At 42.0% G+C, this 19,784-nt stretch overlaps 1 protein-coding gene across 1 annotated transcript in view; it reads right to left on the bottom strand.

The window, feature by feature from the left end:
• The window catches only part of LOC139748811 (pseudouridylate synthase 7 homolog), a 558,239-nt gene that overhangs the window by 448,935 nt on the left and 89,520 nt on the right, over positions 1–19,784 (bottom strand). Inside the window, exon 4 of the mRNA XM_071662245.1 lies at positions 12,403–12,497. Coding sequence (XP_071518346.1) covers positions 12,403–12,497 — 95 coding nt within the window. The remainder of the gene's footprint in view (positions 1–12,402; positions 12,498–19,784) is intronic.

Genomic DNA, 19,784 nt, shown 5'->3' on the forward strand with positions numbered 1-19,784 from the left:
GTGAGTGATGGATTGAAGAAGTAAGATTGCTAGTGAAAGAAGAGAGACGCATTTGGGCGATTTTTGCAGGGAAATAGTGACAGGGAGATGTATAAAAGAAAGAGACAAGAGGTCAAGAGAAAGGTGCAAGAGGTGAAAAAGAGGGCAAATGAAAGTTGGGGTAAGAGAGTATCATTAAATCAAGGAAGAATAACAAGATGTTTTGGAATGCGATGAATAAAGTGTGTAAGAAAAGAGAACAAATGAAAATAACGGTGAAGGGGGCTAATGGGAAGGTAATAACAAGTAGTGGTGATGTGAGGAGATGGAGTGAGTATTTTGAAGGATTGTTAAATGTGTTTGATGATAGAGTGGCAGATATAGGGTGTTTTGGTCAAGGTGATGAGCGAAGTGAGAGGGTCAGGCAGAATGGTTTCATAAACAGAGAAGAGGTAGCGAAGCTTTGTGAAGGATGAAAGACGGCAAGGCAGCGGGTTTGGATGGTATTGCAGTGGAATTTATTAAAAAAGGGGGTGACTGTGTTGATGACTGGTTAGTGAGGATATTCATTGTATGTACGATTCATGGTGAAGTGCCAGACAATTGGCAGAAAGCATGCATAGTGCCACTGTATAAAGGTAAAGGGGATAAAGGTGAGTGTTCAAATTGCAGAGGTTTAAGTTTGTTGAGTATTCTTGGGAAATTATATGGGAGGGTATTGAATGAGAGCATGAAGGCATGTACAGCACACCAGACTGGAGAAGAGCAGTGAGGTTTCAGAAGTGGTAGAGGATCTATGGATCAGGTGTTTGCTTTAAAGAATGTATGTAGGAAATACTTAAAAAACAATAGGATTTGTATGTAGCATTTATGGATCTGGAGAAGGCATATGATAGAGTTGATAGAGATGCTCTGTGGAAGGCATCAAGAGTATATGGTGTGGGAGGTAAGTTGCTAGAAGCAGTGAAAAGTTTTTATTGAGGATGTCGGTCACGTGTACGTGTAGGAAGAGAGGAAAGTGATTGGTTCCCAGTGAATGTCAGTCTGCGGCAGGGGTGCATAATTTGTTTATGGATGGGGTTGTTAGGTAGGTGAAAGCAAGAGTTTTGCAGGAGGGGGGAGTATGTAGTCTCTTATGGATGAGAGGGCTTGAGAATTGAGTCATTTGTTGTTTTGTGATGATATAGTGCTGGTGGCTGATTTGGGTGAGGAATTGTAGAAGCTGGTGACTGAATTCGGTAAAGTGTGCAAAAGAAGAAAGCTGAGAGTAAATGTGAATAAGAGCAAGGTTATTAGGTTCAGTAGGGTTGAGGGAAAAGTCAATCGGGAGGAAAGTTTGAATGGAGAAAAACTGGAGGAAGTGAAATGTTTTAGAGATCTTGGGGGTGGACTTGGCAGTGGATTGAACCATGCAAGCAGAAGTGAGTCACAGGGTAGGGGAGGAGGCAAAGGTTCTAGGAGTGCTGAAGAATGTGTGGAAAACAAGAACGTTATCTCACACAGCAAAAATGGGTATGTTTGAAGGAATAGTGGTTCCAACAATGTTATATGGTTGCGAGGCAGGGGCTATAGATAGGGTGGTGTGGAGGAGGGTGGAATGTCTTGGAAATGAGGTGTTTGAGGGCAATATGTGGTGTGAGGTGGTTTGAGTGAGTAAATAATGAAAGGTTAAGAGAGATGTGTGGTAATAAAAAATGTTGTTGAGAGAGCATAAGAGGGTATGTCGAAATGGTTTGGTCACATGGAAAGAATGAGAGAGGAAAGATTGACCAAGAGGATATATGTGTTTGAGATGGAGGGAACAAGGAGAAGTGGGAGACCAAATTGGAGGTGGGAGGATGGAGAGAAAAAGATCTTGAGCAATTGGGGTCTGAACATACAGAAGGGTGAAAGGCGTGCAAGGAATAGAGTACATTGGAATGATGTGGTATACCCAGTGTTGAAGTGCTGTCAATGCATTGAACCAGGGCATGTGAAGCTTCTAGGGTAAATCATGGAAAGTTTTGTGGGGCCTAGATGTGGAAGGGGAGCTGTGGTTTTGGTGCATTACACATGACAGCTAGAGACTGAGTGTGAACGAAAGTGGCCTTTGTTCTCTTTTCCTAGCGCTACCTCACATGCATGCAGGGGGATGGGGAGTGCCACTTCATGTGTGGTGGAATGGATGAAGGCAGCAAGTATCAATGGGTACATGTGTACATATGTATATGTCTGTGTATGTATATATATTGGGTACATGTGTACATATGTATATGTCTGTGTATGTATATATAAGTTGAAATGTATAGGTATGTATATGTACATGTGTAGGCATGTATGTATATACATGTGTATGTGGGTGGGTTGGGCCATTCTTTCATCAGCTTCCTTGCGCTACCTCACTAATGTGGGAGACAGCGACATAGTAAAATAATAAACAAAAAACAGATATCTTTTTATACTTTGTCGCTGTCTCCCCCATTTGCGAGGTAGTGTAAGGAAAGCCCAACCCATCCACATACAAATGTATATACATACATGTCCACACATGCATATATACATACCTATATATTTCACCATATACATACATATACATACACAGTGAATGTAGGTTTGCGGCAGGGGTGTGTGATGTCTCCATGGTGGTTTAATTTGTTTATGGATGGGGTTGTTAGGGAGGTAAATGCAAGAGTTTTGGAAAGAGGGGCAAGTATGAAGTCTGTTGGGGATGAGAGAGCTTGGGAAGTGAGTCAGTTGTTGTTCGCTGATGATACAGCGCTGGTGGCTGATTCATGTGAGAAACTGCAGAAGCTGGTGACTGAGTTTGGAAAAGTGTGTGGAAGAAGAAAGTTAAGAGTAAATGTGAATAAGAGCAAGGTTATTAGGTACAGTAGGGTTGAGGGTCAAGTCAATTGGGAGGTGAGTTTGAATGGAGAAAAACTGGAGGAAGTGAAGTGTTTTAGATATCTGGGAGTGGATCTGGCAGCGGATGGAACCATGGAAGCGGAAGTGGATCATAGGGTGGGGGAGGGGGCGAAAATCCTGGGGGCCTTGAAGAATGTGTGGAAGTCGAGAACATTATCTCGGAAAGCAAAAATGGGTATGTTTGAAGGAATAGTGGTTCCAACAATGTTGTATGGTTGCGAGGCGTGGGCTATGGATAGAGTTGTGCGCAGGAGGATGGATGTGCTGGAAATGAGATGTTTGAGGACAATGTGTGGTGTGAGGTGGTTTGATCGAGTGAGTAACGTAAGGGTAAGAGAGATGTGTGGAAATAAAAAGAGCGTGGTTGAGAGAGCAGAAGAGGGTGTTTTGAAGTGGTTTGGGCACATGGAGAGGATGAGTGAGGAAAGATTGACCAAGAGGATATATGTGTCGGAGGTGGAAGGAACAAGGAGAAGAGGGAGACCAAATTGGAGGTGGAAAGATGGAGTGAAAAAGATTTTGTGTGATCGGGGCCTGAACATGCAGGAGGGTGAAAGGAGGGCAAGGAATAGAGTGAATTGGAGCGATGTGGTATACCGGGGTTGACGTGCTGTCAGTGGATTGAAGCAGGGCATGTGAAGCGTCTGGGGTAAACCATGGAAAGCTGTGTAGGTATGTATATTTGTGTGTGTGGACGTATGTATATACATGTGTATGGGGGGGGGGGCCATTTCTTTCGTCTGTTTCCTTGCGCTACCTCGCAAACGCGGGAGACAGCGACAAAGTATAATAAAAAATAATAATAAAAACATACACAGACATATACATATATACACATGTACATAATTCATACTTGCTGCCTTTATTCATTCCCGTCGCCACCCCCCCACACATGAAATAACACCCGCCCCTCCCCCCACATGTGTGCAAGGTAGCGCTAAAAAAAGACAACAAAGGCCACATTCATTCACACTCAGTCTCTAGCTGTCAAGTATAATGCACCAAAACCACAGCTCCCTTTCCACATCCAGGCCCCACAAAACTTTCCATGGTTTACCCCAGATGCTTCACATGCTGATTCAACCCACTGACAGCACGTCGACCCCAGTACACCACATCGTTCCAATTCACTCTACTTCTGGCACACCTTTCACCCTCCTGCATGTTCAGGCCCCAATCGCTCAAAATCTTTTTCACTCCATCCTTCCACCTCCAATTTGGTCTCCCACTTCTCACTTCATCCACCTCTGACATATATATATCCTCTTTGTCAATCTTTCCTCACTCATTCTCTCCACGTAACCAAACCATTTCAATACACCCTCTTTTGCTTTCTCAACCACACTCTTTTTATTTACCACACCTCTCTTTCCCTTTCATTACTTACTCGATCAAACCACCTCACACCACATATTGTCCTCAAACATTTCATTTCCAACACAATCACCCTCCTCTGCACAACCCTATCTATAGCCCACGCCTCGCAACCATACAACATTGTTGGAACCACTATTCCTTCAAACATACCCATTTTTTCTTTCAAAGATAATGATCTCGCCTTCCACACATTCTTCAATGCTTCCAGAACCTTCAACCCCTCCCCCATCCTGTGGCTCTCTTTCACTTCCATGGTTCCATCTGCTACTAAACCCACTCTCACATATATAAAAAACTTCACTTCCTCCAGTTTTTCTCCATTCAAACTTACCTTCCAACTGACTTGTCCCTCAACCCTACTGAACCTAATAACCTTGCTCTTACTTGCATTTACTCTCAGCTTTCTTCTTTCACACATTTTACCAAACTCAGTCACCAGCTTCTGCAGTTTCTCACATGAATCAGCCAACAGCGCTGTAATATCAGCGAACAACAACTGACTCACTTCCCAAGCTCTCTCATCCACAACAGACTGCATACTTTCCCCTCTCTCCAAAACTCTTGCATTCACCTCCCTAACGACCTCATCCATAAACAAATCAAACAACCATGGAGACATCACACACCCCTGCCACAAACCTACATTCACTGAGAACCAATCACTTTCCTATCTTCCTACACTTACACATGCCTTACATCCTCGATAAAAACTTTTCACTACTTCTAGCAACTTGCCTCCCACACCATATACTCTAAATACCTTCCATAGAGCATCTCTATCAACTGTATCATATGCCTTGTCCAGATCCATAAATGCCACATAAAAATCCATTTGTTCTTCAAAGCAGTCACCTGATCCACACATCCTCTACCACTTCTGAAACCGCACTCCTCCTCCTCAATCTGATGCTCTGTACATGCCTTCACCCTCTCAATCAATACCCTCCCATATAATTTCCCAGGAATACTCAACAAACTTATACCTCTGTAATTTGAAAACTCACCTTTATCCCCTTTGTCTTTGTACGATAGCACTATGCATGCATTCCACCAATCATCAGGCACCTCACCATAAGTCATACATACAATGAATATCCTCACCAACCAATCAACAACATAGGTGCCCCCTTTCTTAATAAATTCAACAGCAATACCACCCAAACCCGCCGCCTTGCCGGCTTTCATCTTCCGCAAAGCTTTCATTACCTCTTCTCTGTTTACCAAACCATTCTCCCTGACCTTCTCACTTTGCACACAACCTCGACAAAAGCATCCTATATCTGCCACTCTTATCATCTAACACATTCAACAAACCTTCAAAATACTCACTCCTTCTCCATCTCCTTCTCACATCACCACTACTTATTATTAACTCTCCATTAGCCCCCTTCACCGATGTTCCCATTTGTTCTCTTGTCTTACACATTTTATTTACCTCCTTCCAAAACATCTTTTTTATTTTTTTTCATACTATTCACCATTTCCCACATCAGCGAGGTAGTGTTAAGAACAGAGGAATGAGCCTTTGTGGAAATCTTCACTTGGACCCTTTCTCTGTTCCTTCTTCAAGAAAATTCAAAACGAGAGGAGAGGATTTGCAGTCCCCCTGCTCCCTCCCCTTTTGGGCGCCTTCTACGACACGCAGGGAATATGTGGGTAATATTCTTTCTCCCCTATCCCCAGGGATACTCTCTCACCCCAATTCTCATTTGCACTCTTTTTCACCTCTTGCACCTTTCTCTTGACCTCTTGTCTCTTTCTTTTATACATCTCCCAGTCATTTGCATCATTTCCCTGCAAAAACTGCCCAAATGCCTCTCTCTTGTCTTTCACTAATAATCTTACTTCTTCATCCCAACACTCATTACCCTTTCTCATTTGCCCACCTCCCATGCTTCTCTTGCCACAAGCATCTTTTGCGCAAGCCATCACTGCTTCCCTAGATCCATCCCATTTCTTCCCTACTCCCCTTGCATCCTTTGCTCTCACCTTTTTCCATCCTGCACTTAGTCTCTCCTAGTACTTCCTCAGACAAATCTCCTTCCCAAGCTCACTTACTCTCTTCACCCCAATATTCTCTCTTCTTTTCTGAAAACCTCCACAAATCTTCACCTTTGCCTCTACAAGATAATGATCAGACATCCCTCCAGTTGCACCTCTCAGTACATTAACATCCAAAAGTCTCTCTTTCACACGCCTATCAATTAACACGTACTCCAATAACGCTCTCTGGCCATCTCTCCTACTTACATACGTATACTTAAGTATCTTTAGTTTTATAAACCAGGTACTCCCAATCACCAGTCCTTTTTCAGCACACAAATCTACAAGCTCTTCCATAAAATTTAATGATACTCTCTCACCCCAACTCTCATTAGCCCCCTTTTTCAAATCTTGCACCTTTCTCGACCTCTTGCCACTTCCTTTCATACATCTCCCAGTCATTTGCACTACTTCCCTGCAAATATCGTCTAAACGCCTCTCTTTTCGCTTTCACTAACAATCTTACTTCTTCATCCCACTATTCACTACCCTTTCTAATCTGCCCACCTCCCACCTTTCTCATACCACATGCATCTTTTGTGCAAGGCATCACTGCTTCCCGAAATACACCCCTTTTCTCACCCACTTCCCCCATGTCATATGCTTTCACCTTTTGCCATTCTACACTCAATCTTTCCTGGTACTTTCCACAAGTCTCCTTTCCAAACTCACTAACTCTCACCACTTTCTTCTCCCCAACATTCTCTCTTCTTTTCTGAAAGCCTCTACAAATCTTCACCTTCGCCTCCACAAGACAGTGATCAGTCATCCCTCCAGCTGCCACTCTCAGCACATTAACATTCAAAAAGTCTCTCTTTTACACACCTATCAATTATGAGACAGTCCAATAATGCCCTTTAACCATCTCTCCTATTCACATATGTATAATTATGTATATCCCTCTTTTTAAATCAGGTTATTCCAATCACCAGTCTTTCTTTTCAGCACAAAAATCAAGCTCTTCACCATTTCCACTCACAACACTGAACACCTCATGTACACCAATCATACTCTCACTGCCACATTACTCATCTTTACATTTAAATCATCCATCACTATAATACGGTTTCATGCATCAAAGCTGCTAATACTCTCACCAAACTACTTCCAAAACACTCGCCTCTCATAATCTTTCTTCTCTTGACCAGATACATAGGCACCAATGATCATCCATCTCTCTCCATCCACGTTCAGTTTTACCCACAACAATCTAGAATTCACTCTATCACATACTTCTATAACTCCTGCTTCAATAGTAGTGTTATTCCTTCCTTTGCTCTTGCCCTCTCACCAACCCCTGACTTTACTCTCAAGACTTTCCCCAACCACTCTTCCCCTTTCCCCTTGAGCTTCATTTCACTCAGAGCCAAAACATCTAGGTTTCTTTCCTAAAACATACTACCTTTCTTCTCATCTTGGTTACACCCACACACATTCAGACACCCCAATCAGAGCCTTCAAGGAGGATGAGCACTCCCCTCGTGGCTCCTTCTGTTACCCTTTTTACAAATCTAAATACGAGGGGAAGGTTTCCAGCCTCCCCGCTCCTGCCCTCTTTAGTCACCGTCTACGACATATAGTTTTCTGGAGTAAATTTCAGTGCAAGGGGGCTATCCTAGGTCTCTGGAATATCCAAATCCCACCCCACCTTCTCATAGTGACCCTGTTATTACACCCTTTGGGTTGGAGCACATGGGAGAGGTGTTGCCAACACCAACAGGGAAATAAGTTTTTACAACAAACAAACATTTCAGGTGTGCTGAGGTTTTAATTTTTTGAACAATCTGAGAGTCCCACTGCCTCTGGGAAACACTGCACAGGAGCTGACCTCTGTAAGTGGCCTGTCAAAAGGCACTAAAGGCTAGGAAGTGGCACTGGAGTCTACTAGTTATGCTGGGGAGTAAATGAGCAACTGGGGGTGATAGCTCTGAATGTTTATGGGATGACTGGTGAGTAAAAGGAGAGAGATTGTGGAGAAATTCAAAAGTTATAAAGATGGTCCCTAACTTATGGCCTATGTGACTTACGACCATCCATACATATGACCAGAAAAAATATAAACATAAATATATATTATTTTCATCTATTATACTTTGTCACTGTCTCCCACATTAGTGAGGTAGCGCAAGGAAACAGACAAAAGAATGGCCCAACACACCGACATACAAATGTATGTACTTACACATCCACACATGAGCATATACATACCTATACATTTCATTCTTTATTCATTATTCATTTTACTTTGTCAGTCTCCCACGTTAGCAAGGCAGCGCAAGGAAACAGATGAAAGAATGGCCTAACCCACCCACAAACACATGTATATACATACACGTCCACACACACAAATATACATACCTATACATCTCAACGTATACATATATATACACATGCAGACATATACATATATACATATGTACATAATTCATATGTCTGCCTCTATTCATTCCCATCGCCACCCCACCACACATGAAATAAGAACCCCCTCCCCCAAATGTGTGCGAGGTAGCACTAAGAAAAGACAACAAAGGCCACATTTGTTCACACTCAGTCTCTAGTCGTCATGTATAGTGCACCGAAAACACAGCTCCCTTTCCACATCCAGGCCCCACACAACTTTCCATGGTTTACCCCAGACACTTCACATGCCCTGGTTCAGTCCACTGACAGCACGTCGACCCCGGTATACCACATCATTCCAATTCACTCTATTCCTTGCATGCCTTTCACCCTCCTGCATGTTCATATACACACACAGACATATACATATATACATATGTACATATTCATACTTTCTGCCTTCATCCACTCCCATAAATATAAAAATTACACTGGGTCATACATCCGCCAGTGATAACAGCTGCATGCATATGATAGTGAATGTCAGACGATTCCAGCTTTGTGTACATCACAGCATCTCTCAGTTCTCACTGTCAGTTACCATTTAGTAAGCACATCATTCAAGTGAATGTATCAAATTTTCATGCTGGATTAAACCATTTTTGTATTAAACCCTGAAGAATATGATGAGCAAGAGCAATAACCCATCACATTGACAAATCTGGTAAGAAGCCAAAGAAGAACCTTGATTTGGAATTGAAAATGAAGGTAATCACCCAATAACAAAGAGGAAAAAAGTTGATGTGATTGCATGTGATCTACGGTTGTCCCATTTGATGGTCTCCATAATTTTAAAGGACAAAGAAAAAATATATGAAGCAGTGAAAGGTTGGGCAAGCATAAAGTCTATGATAATACTAAAGCAACAACACGATACCAGCCACAAAATGGAAAAGTTGTTGATGCTGTGGATGTAAGATCAAATTCAAAAACTCTAACCACTTCAGGCAGAGGCTAGAAGTCTTTTTGAGACTTTGAAGGAGAGAGTAGAAAAGGATTAACTCAAGAACTACGCAGCGTCATGGTTCAATAGACTTAAAAGAAGCTAAAGCTTGCACAACGTTCGAGTCACAGGTGAAACAGCAAGTACTGACAATGGGAAAAAATATAAATTAAAAAATATACGTACTACAAAGGGAAAAAATATAAATAAAAAAAATATACGTAAATATAAAATTCATGCTTGGTCATACGTCTACCAATGCTAAAAGCAGTGTGTGTACGTTAGTTAATGTCAGATGATCCTGACATTGTGTACATCACATCATTTCTCTTACTTTCTGCTATCAGTTACAATTCAGTAAGCGTGCAATACTTAAGTGAATATAACGAATTTTCATGCTGGGTTAAACCACTTATGTATCAAACACTAAAGAAGATGACAAGCAAGAGGAAAACCCATCACATGTTGATAGATCTGGCAAGAAACCAAGGAAGATAGCGCTCGATTTGGAACTGAAAATGAAGGTAATCACCCAATGAAGGAGCAAAAATGTTCATGTGATTGCACGTGATCTACAAACAATCCCATTCGATGGTCTCCACAATTTCAAAGGACAAAGAAAAATTATACAAAGCAGTGAAAGGTTTGGCAAGTATGAAGTCTACTATAGTGACAAAGCAATGACAAGGGCCCATCCACGAAATGGAAAAGTTGTTGATGCCGTGGATGGAGGATAAAATTCAAAAACGTGTACCACTAAGCTAACTAACAATTCCAGCGAAGGATTGAAGTCTTTTTGAGACTTTGAAGGAGCAAGCAGGAGAGGATTACATTGAGAACTTCACAGTAAGTCATGGTTCGATAGATTTAAATGAAGATATAGCTTGCACAATGTTCAAGTTAAGGAGCTGACAAGGACAAAGGAGCTGACAAAAAGTTCATTGAACGTTTGGATGAATCAATCCGTGAACTAACAAATTTTAAAAGATAAAATAAACTACAGAATCATATAATAAAGCTGGTAAATAAAAAATGAAATAATCATGATAGAAACTGAGTAAGATAAAAGAATGCTGTACATGTCACGCTGACATACATCCGACTTACATCCATTTCAAGATCCAACCAGTCGGCTGGAACAGAACTCAGATGTATGTTGGGAGCATCTTTAGTTTGGATATGCTGGGGGTTAAAAAAAAACTTATATCCTTAGGCAAAATGTATGTGAGAAACTGCAGAAGCTGGTGACTGAGTTTGGTAAAGTGTGTGAAAGAAGAAAGTTAAGAGTAAATGTGAATAAGAGCAAGGTTATTAGGTACAGTAAGGTTGAGGGTCAAGTCAACTGGGAGGTAAGTTTGAATGGAGAAAAACTGGAGAAAGTAAAGTGTTTTAGATATCTGGGAGTGGATCTGGCAGCGGATGGAACCATGGAAGCGGAAGTGGATCATAGGGTGGGGGAGGGGGCGAAAATCCTGGGAGCCTTGAAGAATGTGTGGAAGTCGAGAACATTATCTCGGAAAGCAAAAATGGGTATGTTTGAAGGAATAGTGGTTCTAACAATGTTGTATGGTTGCGAGGCGTGGACTATGGATAGAGTTGTGCGCACGAGGGTGGATGTGCTGGAAATGAGATGTTTGAGGACAATGTGTGGTGTGAGGTGGTTTGATCGAGTAAGTAATAATAGGGTAAGAGAGATGTGTGGAAATAAAAAGAGCATGGTTGAGAGAGCAGAAGAGGGTGTTTTGAAATGGTTTGGGCACATGGAGAGAATGAGTGAGGAAAGATTGACCAAGAGGATATATGTGTCAGAGGTGGAGGGAACGAGGAGAAGTGGGAGACCAAATTGGAGGTGGAAAGATGGAGTGAAAAAGATTTTGTGTGATCGGGGCCTGAACATGCAGGAGAGTGAAAGGAGGGCAAGGAATAGAGTGAATTGGATCGATGTGGTATACCGGGGTTGATGTGCTGTCAGTGGATTGAATCAGGGCATGTGAAGCGTCTGGGGTAAACCATGGAAAGCTGTGGAGGTATGTATATTTGCGTGTGTGGACGTATGTATATACATGTGTATGGGGGTGGGTTGGGCCATTTCTTTCCTCTGTTTCCTTGCACTACCTCGCAAATGCAGGAGACAGCAAAAAAAAAAAAAAAAAAAAAAAAATGTATGGAGTGAAAATGGAAATGATGAATGCAGTTGTGGAATGGTTTGGAAGGAAGAGTGGTAAAGATACGAATGAATGAAAAATAGTTTTATCAGGGAAGAGGGAAAGACAGATGTGCCATCCTAGAGTATGGGAGGGTGTTCCAGAGAATGGATGGAATGGATCTACAATAATGTGGGTGAAGAAAGGATGTCAGACATGGAGGGAACATGAAAAAGGGAGAACCATGGATCAGGGCCTGAACATGCAGGAGGATGCAAGGGATACTACAAAGGAGAGATGTGGTTTACACAAGATGACGTACTTTCAGTCGGCTGAACCACTGCACATGAAGAGGAAAGGTCTGTGAAGACTGATTGTGAAAAGGTTCTGGTTTTTCATGCATTATAAATGACAGTTAGAAGGTAGATATGAGCCAATAAAGCCATTTCTTTGTTTCTGGTGCTAACTTGCCAATACAGGAAATGCTGAATATGAAAAAATATCAATAAAGAATTATAAGCCAGGCATCAAAGCTCAAATCACAAGAAAAAACATATCAATTACCATACTTGCAACAAAAATCATTTGCTACTCTATGTCACAGATACCAACCAGGAATTTCTTCAGGTTCATCTGGGATGTCTTGATTTGTAATGCGAATCATTTCACCATCCCCATCCACCTCGTTCACTTGGAAATCAGAGTACCTGAACAACAAATCATATCATGAGATCTCTTCATTACATTTACACATATAGAACAGCAGCAAAAACTTGCAACTGTGTTCTGCCTACTATTTCAAAGAGAAAGGTGGACAAGACAAGACTATGGAACTGCGCCAAAAATTGTCAACTGTACATGAAAATACCAATTATAAAGGCACATTTTGGCCTCAGTCAAACCACAAACATTCAATATACACGTATCTATATTTCTATTCAAAATAAAAAAAATATATATAATTGTGTTAAAGCCAGATTATTTTCCTTTTTTGGCATGTACCAAAACTCCAATCCACCCTGTTGGTGCTTTAAAGGTAGAACATAATTTAGAAATCTGGAAAAGGACAACATGCCATGATAAGAGGGCATGGTGTCACAAAAAACTGATATAGCCAATACAAAAACTTCTTACAAGAAATCCACATTCTATCATTTCTACACCATATCCTGTTGTAATTTTTGTGATATTGTGATCTACAGATGCTCCCCACCTTATGATGGTTTGACTTATGATTCTTTTTTACTTTACAATGGTGTGATAGCAATACCCATTCAGTAGAAACCGTACTTCGAATTTTGATCTTTTTCCGGGCTAGCTATACGTGGTATGATCTCTCTTGTGATGCTGCTGCACAGCACCACAAGAGATATACAACACTTTATTATAAAATACTCTTTGTGTTAGATGATTTTGTCCAACTGTAAGCTAATGTAAGTGTTCTGAGAGCATTTAAGGTAGGCGTGGCTAAGCTATGATGTTCGGTAGGTTTGATGTACAGTATTAAATGTACTTCCAACCTGTGATGGGTTTATCAGAATGTAACCCCATTGTAAGTCAAGTACCATCTGTAACATACTTCCATCATTCACTTCTATATCTGAAAACAGAGCCATGTCATTTGTAAAAAATAAGCTCTATCATGTTGTTCCCTTTTATACGCTTGTGGTTTACCTGCTCTAAGCTAAATGGTTCACACAGTCTAATAAGTCTTTGGAAGTGTTCCCTTTTGTCTGTTGATCCATTATGCTTTTCTTTATAGTTGCATCTACATCCACAATATACTCCTCTTTCCTGCCACTTGTTAAATGGAAGTTAAAGTCACCAGTCCATATACAGTAATAAATGGATCCAGTTTCTCTACTTCCTTTTACATTTCTTCAACTTTTCATACATAAATCACTCAGCTTTGTTTCTGGTGGTCTGTATGAATGGTATGGGAATAAACTAAGAGTAAAGCCTGTGTCCAACACAAAGGTTTGAGCACTGCTGAAGGAGAAGTTGTAGGAATGTATGAGAGCATGTAGAGAAGTGAGCCCCTGACTGATGTGGGTGTTTTCTTTTTTCTAAATATTCATTGTCTTGAGTGAAAATGAAAGTGGTATACATGAGATGGGTGAATGTTAGCGCTTATACACCATGTAGGAAAAGCAAAGTGAAAAGCAATACGGGAGAAGCAAATGCTTTGGGAGATGCTGCATGAATCAATCAGCAATTCTAATGTGAAGGATACAGTAGAAGTTTTGAGTGATTTGAATGTACAACTGACCGCTGAGGAAATAATTTTTTTTTAGGGGGAGGGGTACCCATAGTGGAAAAAAAAACGGGAAAAGCTTGTGGAGTTGTGCTATGAATAGTGACTGAATATACCAGGTTTAAACTGAAGTAGATATATAATATTTATATATGGCAGGGTTGGTGAGGTTATTTAATGTATGTATGACTCATGGTGAGGTGCCTGAGGATTGGCGGAATGCGTGCATAGTGCCATTGTACAAAGGCAAAGGGGATAAGAGTGAGTGCTCAAATTACAGAGGGAGGTGAATGCAAGAGTTTTGGAAAGAGGGGCAAGTATGAAGTCTGCTGGGGATGAGAGAGCTTGGGAAGTGAGTCAGTTGTTGTTCGCTGATGATAAAGCGCTGGTGGCTGATTCATGTGAGAAACTGCAGAAGCTGGTGACTGAGTTTGGTAAAGTGTGTGAAAGAAGAAAGTTAAGAGTAAATGTGAATAAGAGCAAGGTTATTAGGTACAGTAGGGTTGAGGGTCAAGTCAATTGGGAGGTGAGTTTGAATGCAGAAAAACTGGAGGAAGTGAAGTGTTTTAGATATCTGGGAGTGGACCTGGCAGCGGATGGAACCATGGAAGCGGAAGTGGATCATAGGGTGGGGGAGGGGGCGAAAATTCTGGGAGCCTTGAAAAATGTGTGGAAGTCGAGAACATTATCTCGGAAAGCAAAAATGGGTATGTTTGAAGGAATAGTGGTTCTAACAATGTTGTATGGTTGCGAGGCGTGGGCTATGGATAGAGTTGTGCACAGGAGGATGGATGGGATGGATGCTGGAAATGAGATGTTTGAGGACAATGTGTGGTGTGAGGTGGTTTGATCGAGTAAGTAACGTAAGGGTAAGAGAGATGTGTGGAAATAAAAAGAGCATGGTTGAGAGAGCAGAAGAGGGTGTTTTGAAATGGTTTGGGCACATGGAGAGAATGAGTGAGGAAAGATTGACCAAGAGGATATATGTGTCGGAGGTGGAGGGAACGAGAAGAGGGAGACCAAATTGGAGGTGGAAAGATGGGGTGAAAAAGATTTTGTGTGATCGGGGCCTGAACATGCAGGAGGGTGAAAGGAGGGCAAGGAATAGAGTGAATTGGAGCGATGTAGTATACCGGGGTTGACGTGCTGTCAGTGGATTGAATCAAGGCATGTGAAGCGTCTGGGGTAAACCATGGAAAGCTGTGTAGGTATGTATATTTGCGTGTGTGGACGTATGTATATACATGTGAATGGGGGTGGGTTGGGCCATTTCTTTCATCTGTTTCCTTGCGCTACCTCGCAAACGCGGGAGACAGCGGAAAAAAAAAAAAAAAAAGTTTGTTGAGTATTCCTAGTAAATTATATGGGAGGGTATTGATTGAGAGGGTGAAGGCATGTACAGAGCATCACATTGGGGAAGAGCAGTGTGGTTTCAGAAGTGGTAGAGGATGTGTGGATCAGGTGTTTGCTTTGAAGAATGTATGTGAGAAATACTTAGAAAAGCAAATGGATTTGTATGTAGCATTTATGGATCTGGAGAAGGCATATGATAGAGTTGATAGAGATGCTCTGTGGAAGGTATTAAGAATATATGGTGTGGGAGGCAAGTTGTTAGAAGCAGTGAAAAGTTTTTATCGAGGATGTAAGGCATGTGTACGTGTAGGAAGAGAGGAAAGTGATTGGTTCTCAGTGAATGTAGGTTTGCGGCAGGGGTGTGTGATGTCTCCATGGTTGTTTAATTTGTTTATGGATGGGGTTGTTAGGGAGGTGAATGCAAGAGTTTTGGAAAGAGGGGCAAGTATGAAGTCTGTTGTGGATGAGAGAGCTTGGGAAGTGAGTCAGTTGTTGTTCGCTGATGATACAGCGCTGGTGGCTGATTCATGTGAGAAACTGCAGAAGCTGGTGACTGAGTTTGGTAAAGTGTGTGAAAGAAGAAAGTTAAGAGTAAATGTGAATAAGAGCAAGGTTATTAGGTACAGTAGGGTTGAGGGTCAAGTCAATTGGGAGGTGAGTTTGAATGCAGAAAAACTGGAGGAAGTGAAGTGTTTTAGATATCTGGGAGTGGACCTGGCAGTGGATGGAACCATGGAAGCGGAAGTGGATCATAGGGTGGGGGAGGGGGCGAAAATTCTGGGAGCCTTGAAGAATGTGTGGAAGTCGAGAACATTATCTCGGAAAGCAAAAATGGGTATGTTTGAAGGAATAGTGGTTCCAACAATGTTGTATGGTTGCGAGGCGTGGGCTATGGATAGAGTGGTGCGCAGGAGGATGGATGTGCTGGAAATGAGATGTTTGAGGACAATATGTGGTGTGAGGTGGTTTGATCGAGTAAGTAACGTAAGGGTAAGAGAGATGTGTGGAAATAAAAAGAGCGTGGTTGAGAGAGCAGAAGAGGGTGTTTTGAAATGGTTTGGGCACATGGAGAGAAGGGGTGAGGAAAGATTGACCAAGAGGATATATGTGTCGGAGGTGGAGGGAACGAGGAGAAGAGGGAGACCAAATTGGAGGTGGAAAGATGGAGTGAAAAAGATTTTGTGTGATCGGGGCCTGAACATGCAGGAGGGTGAAAGGAGGGCAAGGAATAGAGTGAATTGGAGCGATGTCGTATACCAGGGTTGACGTGCTGTCAGTGGATTGAATCAGGGCATGTGAAGCGTCTGGGGTAAACCATGGAAAGCTGTGTAGGTATGTATATTTGCGTGTGTGGACATATGTATATACATGTGTATGGGGGTGGGTTGGGCCATTTCTTTCGTCTGTTTCCTTGTGCTACCTCGCAAACGCGGGAGACAACGACAAAGCAAAAAAAAAAAAAAAAAAAAAAATATGGCAGGGGTGTGTGATGTCTCCATGGTTGTTTAATTTGTTTATGGATGGGGTTGTTAGGGAGGTGAATGCAAGACTTTTGGAAAGAGGGGTAAGTATGCAGTCTGTTGGGGATGAGAGAGCTTGGGAAGTGAGTCAGTTGTTGTTCGCTGATGATACAACACAGGTGGCTGATTCATGTGAGAAACTGCAGAAGCTGGTGACTGAGTTTGGTAAAGTGTGTGAAAGAAGAAAGTTAAGAGTAAATGTGAATAAGAGCAAGGTTATTAGGTACAGTAGGGTTGAGGGTCAAGTCAATTGGGAGGTAAGTTTGAATGGAGAAAAACTGGAGGAAGTAAAGTGTTTTAGATATCTGGGAGTGGGTCTGGTAGTGGATGGAACCATGGAAGCGGAAGTGAATCATAGGGTGGGGGAGGGGGCGAAAATCCTGGGAGCCTTGAGGAATATGTGGAAGTCGAGAACATTATCTCGGAAAGCAAAAATGGCAATGTTTGAAGGAATAGTGGTTCCAACAATGTTGTATGGTTGCGAGGCATGGGCTATGGATAGAGTTGTGTGCAGGAGGGTGGATGTGCTGGAAATGAGATGTTTGAGGACAATGTGTGGTGTGAGGTGGTTTGATCGAGTAAGTAATGTAAGGGTAAGAGAGATGTATGGAAATAAAAAGAGTTTGGTTGAGAGAGCAGAAGATGGAGTTTTGAAATGGTTTGGGCACATGGAGAGAATGAGTGAGGAAAGATTGACCAAGTGGATATATGTGTCGGAGGTGGAGGGAACGAGAAGTGGGAGACCAAATTGGAGGTGGAAATATGGAGTGAAAAAGATTTTGAGTGATCGGGGCCTGAACATGCAGGAGGGTGAAAGGCGGGCAAGGAATAGAGTGAATTGGAACGATGTGGTATACCGGGGTTGACGTGCTGTCAATGGATTGAATCAGGGCATGTGAAGCGTCTGGGGTAAACCGTGGAAAGTTCTCTGGGGCCTGGATGTGGAAAGGGAGCTGTGGTTTCGGGCATTATTGCATGACAGCTAGACACTGAGTGTGAATGAATGGGGCCTTTGTTGTCTTTTCCTAGCGCTACCTCGCACACGAGGGGGGAGGGGGATGTTATTCCATGTGTGGCGAGGTGGCGATGGGAATGAATAAAGGCAGACAGTGTGAATTGTGTGCATGTGTATAAATGTATGTGTCTGTGTGTGTATATATATGTGTGCATTGAGATGTATGGGTATGTATATTTGCGTGTGTGGACATGTATGTATGTACATGTGTATGGGGGTGGGTTGGGCCATTTCTTTCGTCTGTTTCCTTGTGCTACCTCGCAAACACGGGAGACAGCGACAAAGCAAAATAAATAAATAAATAAATGGGTGAGTGAGACTGAAAGTTTGTGGTCTTTAATGGATTATGTCCTAAATGAATATCTATGCATCATGAACATTATTCCAACACAAATGATTTTTTACCTTTAACCCTTCTCGCTGCAGTTTCACATTGTGCTCACTTGGGATTCTCCAACAACAAATTAATCTCTATCACTTCTAAATGGGTATGCCCATCCCCGTGAAATGCCAACTTTGTCACTTAGGTAAAGCTCTACTTGGGTTCTTTCATGAATTCTAACCAGAGAGGTATTGGTTTGCTGGCCATGATACTTTGTGTAGTATTGAACAGAGAGCAAAAGTCATCTTGGCTGGGATGGAGTCATACATCCCACCTTCTACTGAAGCTTTCTACCCTACATTCATGGTTCAGTGGCTCCTGGTCTGGCACTTGTCACATCACAGTAAATAAAGTGCATAAGACAAGAGTACAAATGAGAACATTGGTAAAGAGAGAAAATGAGGAGTGAGAGGGAGATGGAATGAGTATTTAGAAGGTCTGTTGAATGTGTTTCATAATAGAGTGGCAGATATAGGGTGTTTTGGTCGAGGTGCTGTGCAAAGTGAGAGGGTCAGGGAGAATGATTTGGTAAAAAGAGAAGAGGTAGTGAAAGTTTTCAGTAAGATGAAAGCCAGCAAGGCAGCGGGTTTGGATGGCATTGCAGTGGAATTCATTAAAAAAGGGGGTGACTGTTTTGTTGACTGGTTGGTGAGGATAGTCAATGTATGTTTGGTTCAAGGTGAAATGCCTGAGGTTTGGTGGCATGCATGCATAGTGCCAGTGTACAAATGCAAAAGGGATAAAGGTGAGTGTTCAAATTACAGAGGTATAAATTTGTTAAGTATTCCTGGGAAATTATATGGGAGGGTATTGATTGAGAGGGTGAAGGAATGTACAGAGCATCTGAATGGGGAAGAGCAGTGTGGTTTCAGAAGTAGTAGAAGATGCATGGATCATGTGTTTGCTTTGAAGAATGTATGTGAGAAATACTTAGAAAACGAATGGATTTGTATGTAGCATTTATGGATCTGGAGAAGGCATATGACTGAGTTGATAGATATGCTCTGAGGAAGGTATTAAGAGTACATGATGTGGGAGGTAAGTTGCGAGAAGCAGTGAAAAGTTTTTATCGAGGATGTAAGGCATGTGTATGAGTAGGAAGAGAGGAAAGTGATTGGTTCTCAGTGAATGTCGGTTTCGGGCAAGGATGCATGATGTCTCCATGGTTGCTTAATTTGTTTATGGATGGAGTTATTAGGGAGGTGAATGCAACAGTTTTGGAGAGAGAGCAAGTATGCATCCAGTTGTAGATGAGAGGGCTTTAGAAGTGAGTCAGTTGTTGTCCGCTGATGATACAGCGCTGGTGGCTGATTCATGTGAGAAATTGCAGAAGCTGGTGACTGAGTTTGTTAAAGCGTGAAAAAAAAAGAGGTTGAGGAACACGTAAATTGGGAGGTGTTTGAATGGAAAAAACTGGAGGAAGTGAAATGTTCTATAAATCGGGGAGAGAACTTAGCAGCGGACGAAACC

The sequence above is a fragment of the Panulirus ornatus genome, chromosome 1 (assembly GCF_036320965.1).
Source record: "Panulirus ornatus isolate Po-2019 chromosome 1, ASM3632096v1, whole genome shotgun sequence".
NCBI classification, from domain to species: Eukaryota; Metazoa; Arthropoda; class Malacostraca; order Decapoda; family Palinuridae; genus Panulirus; species Panulirus ornatus.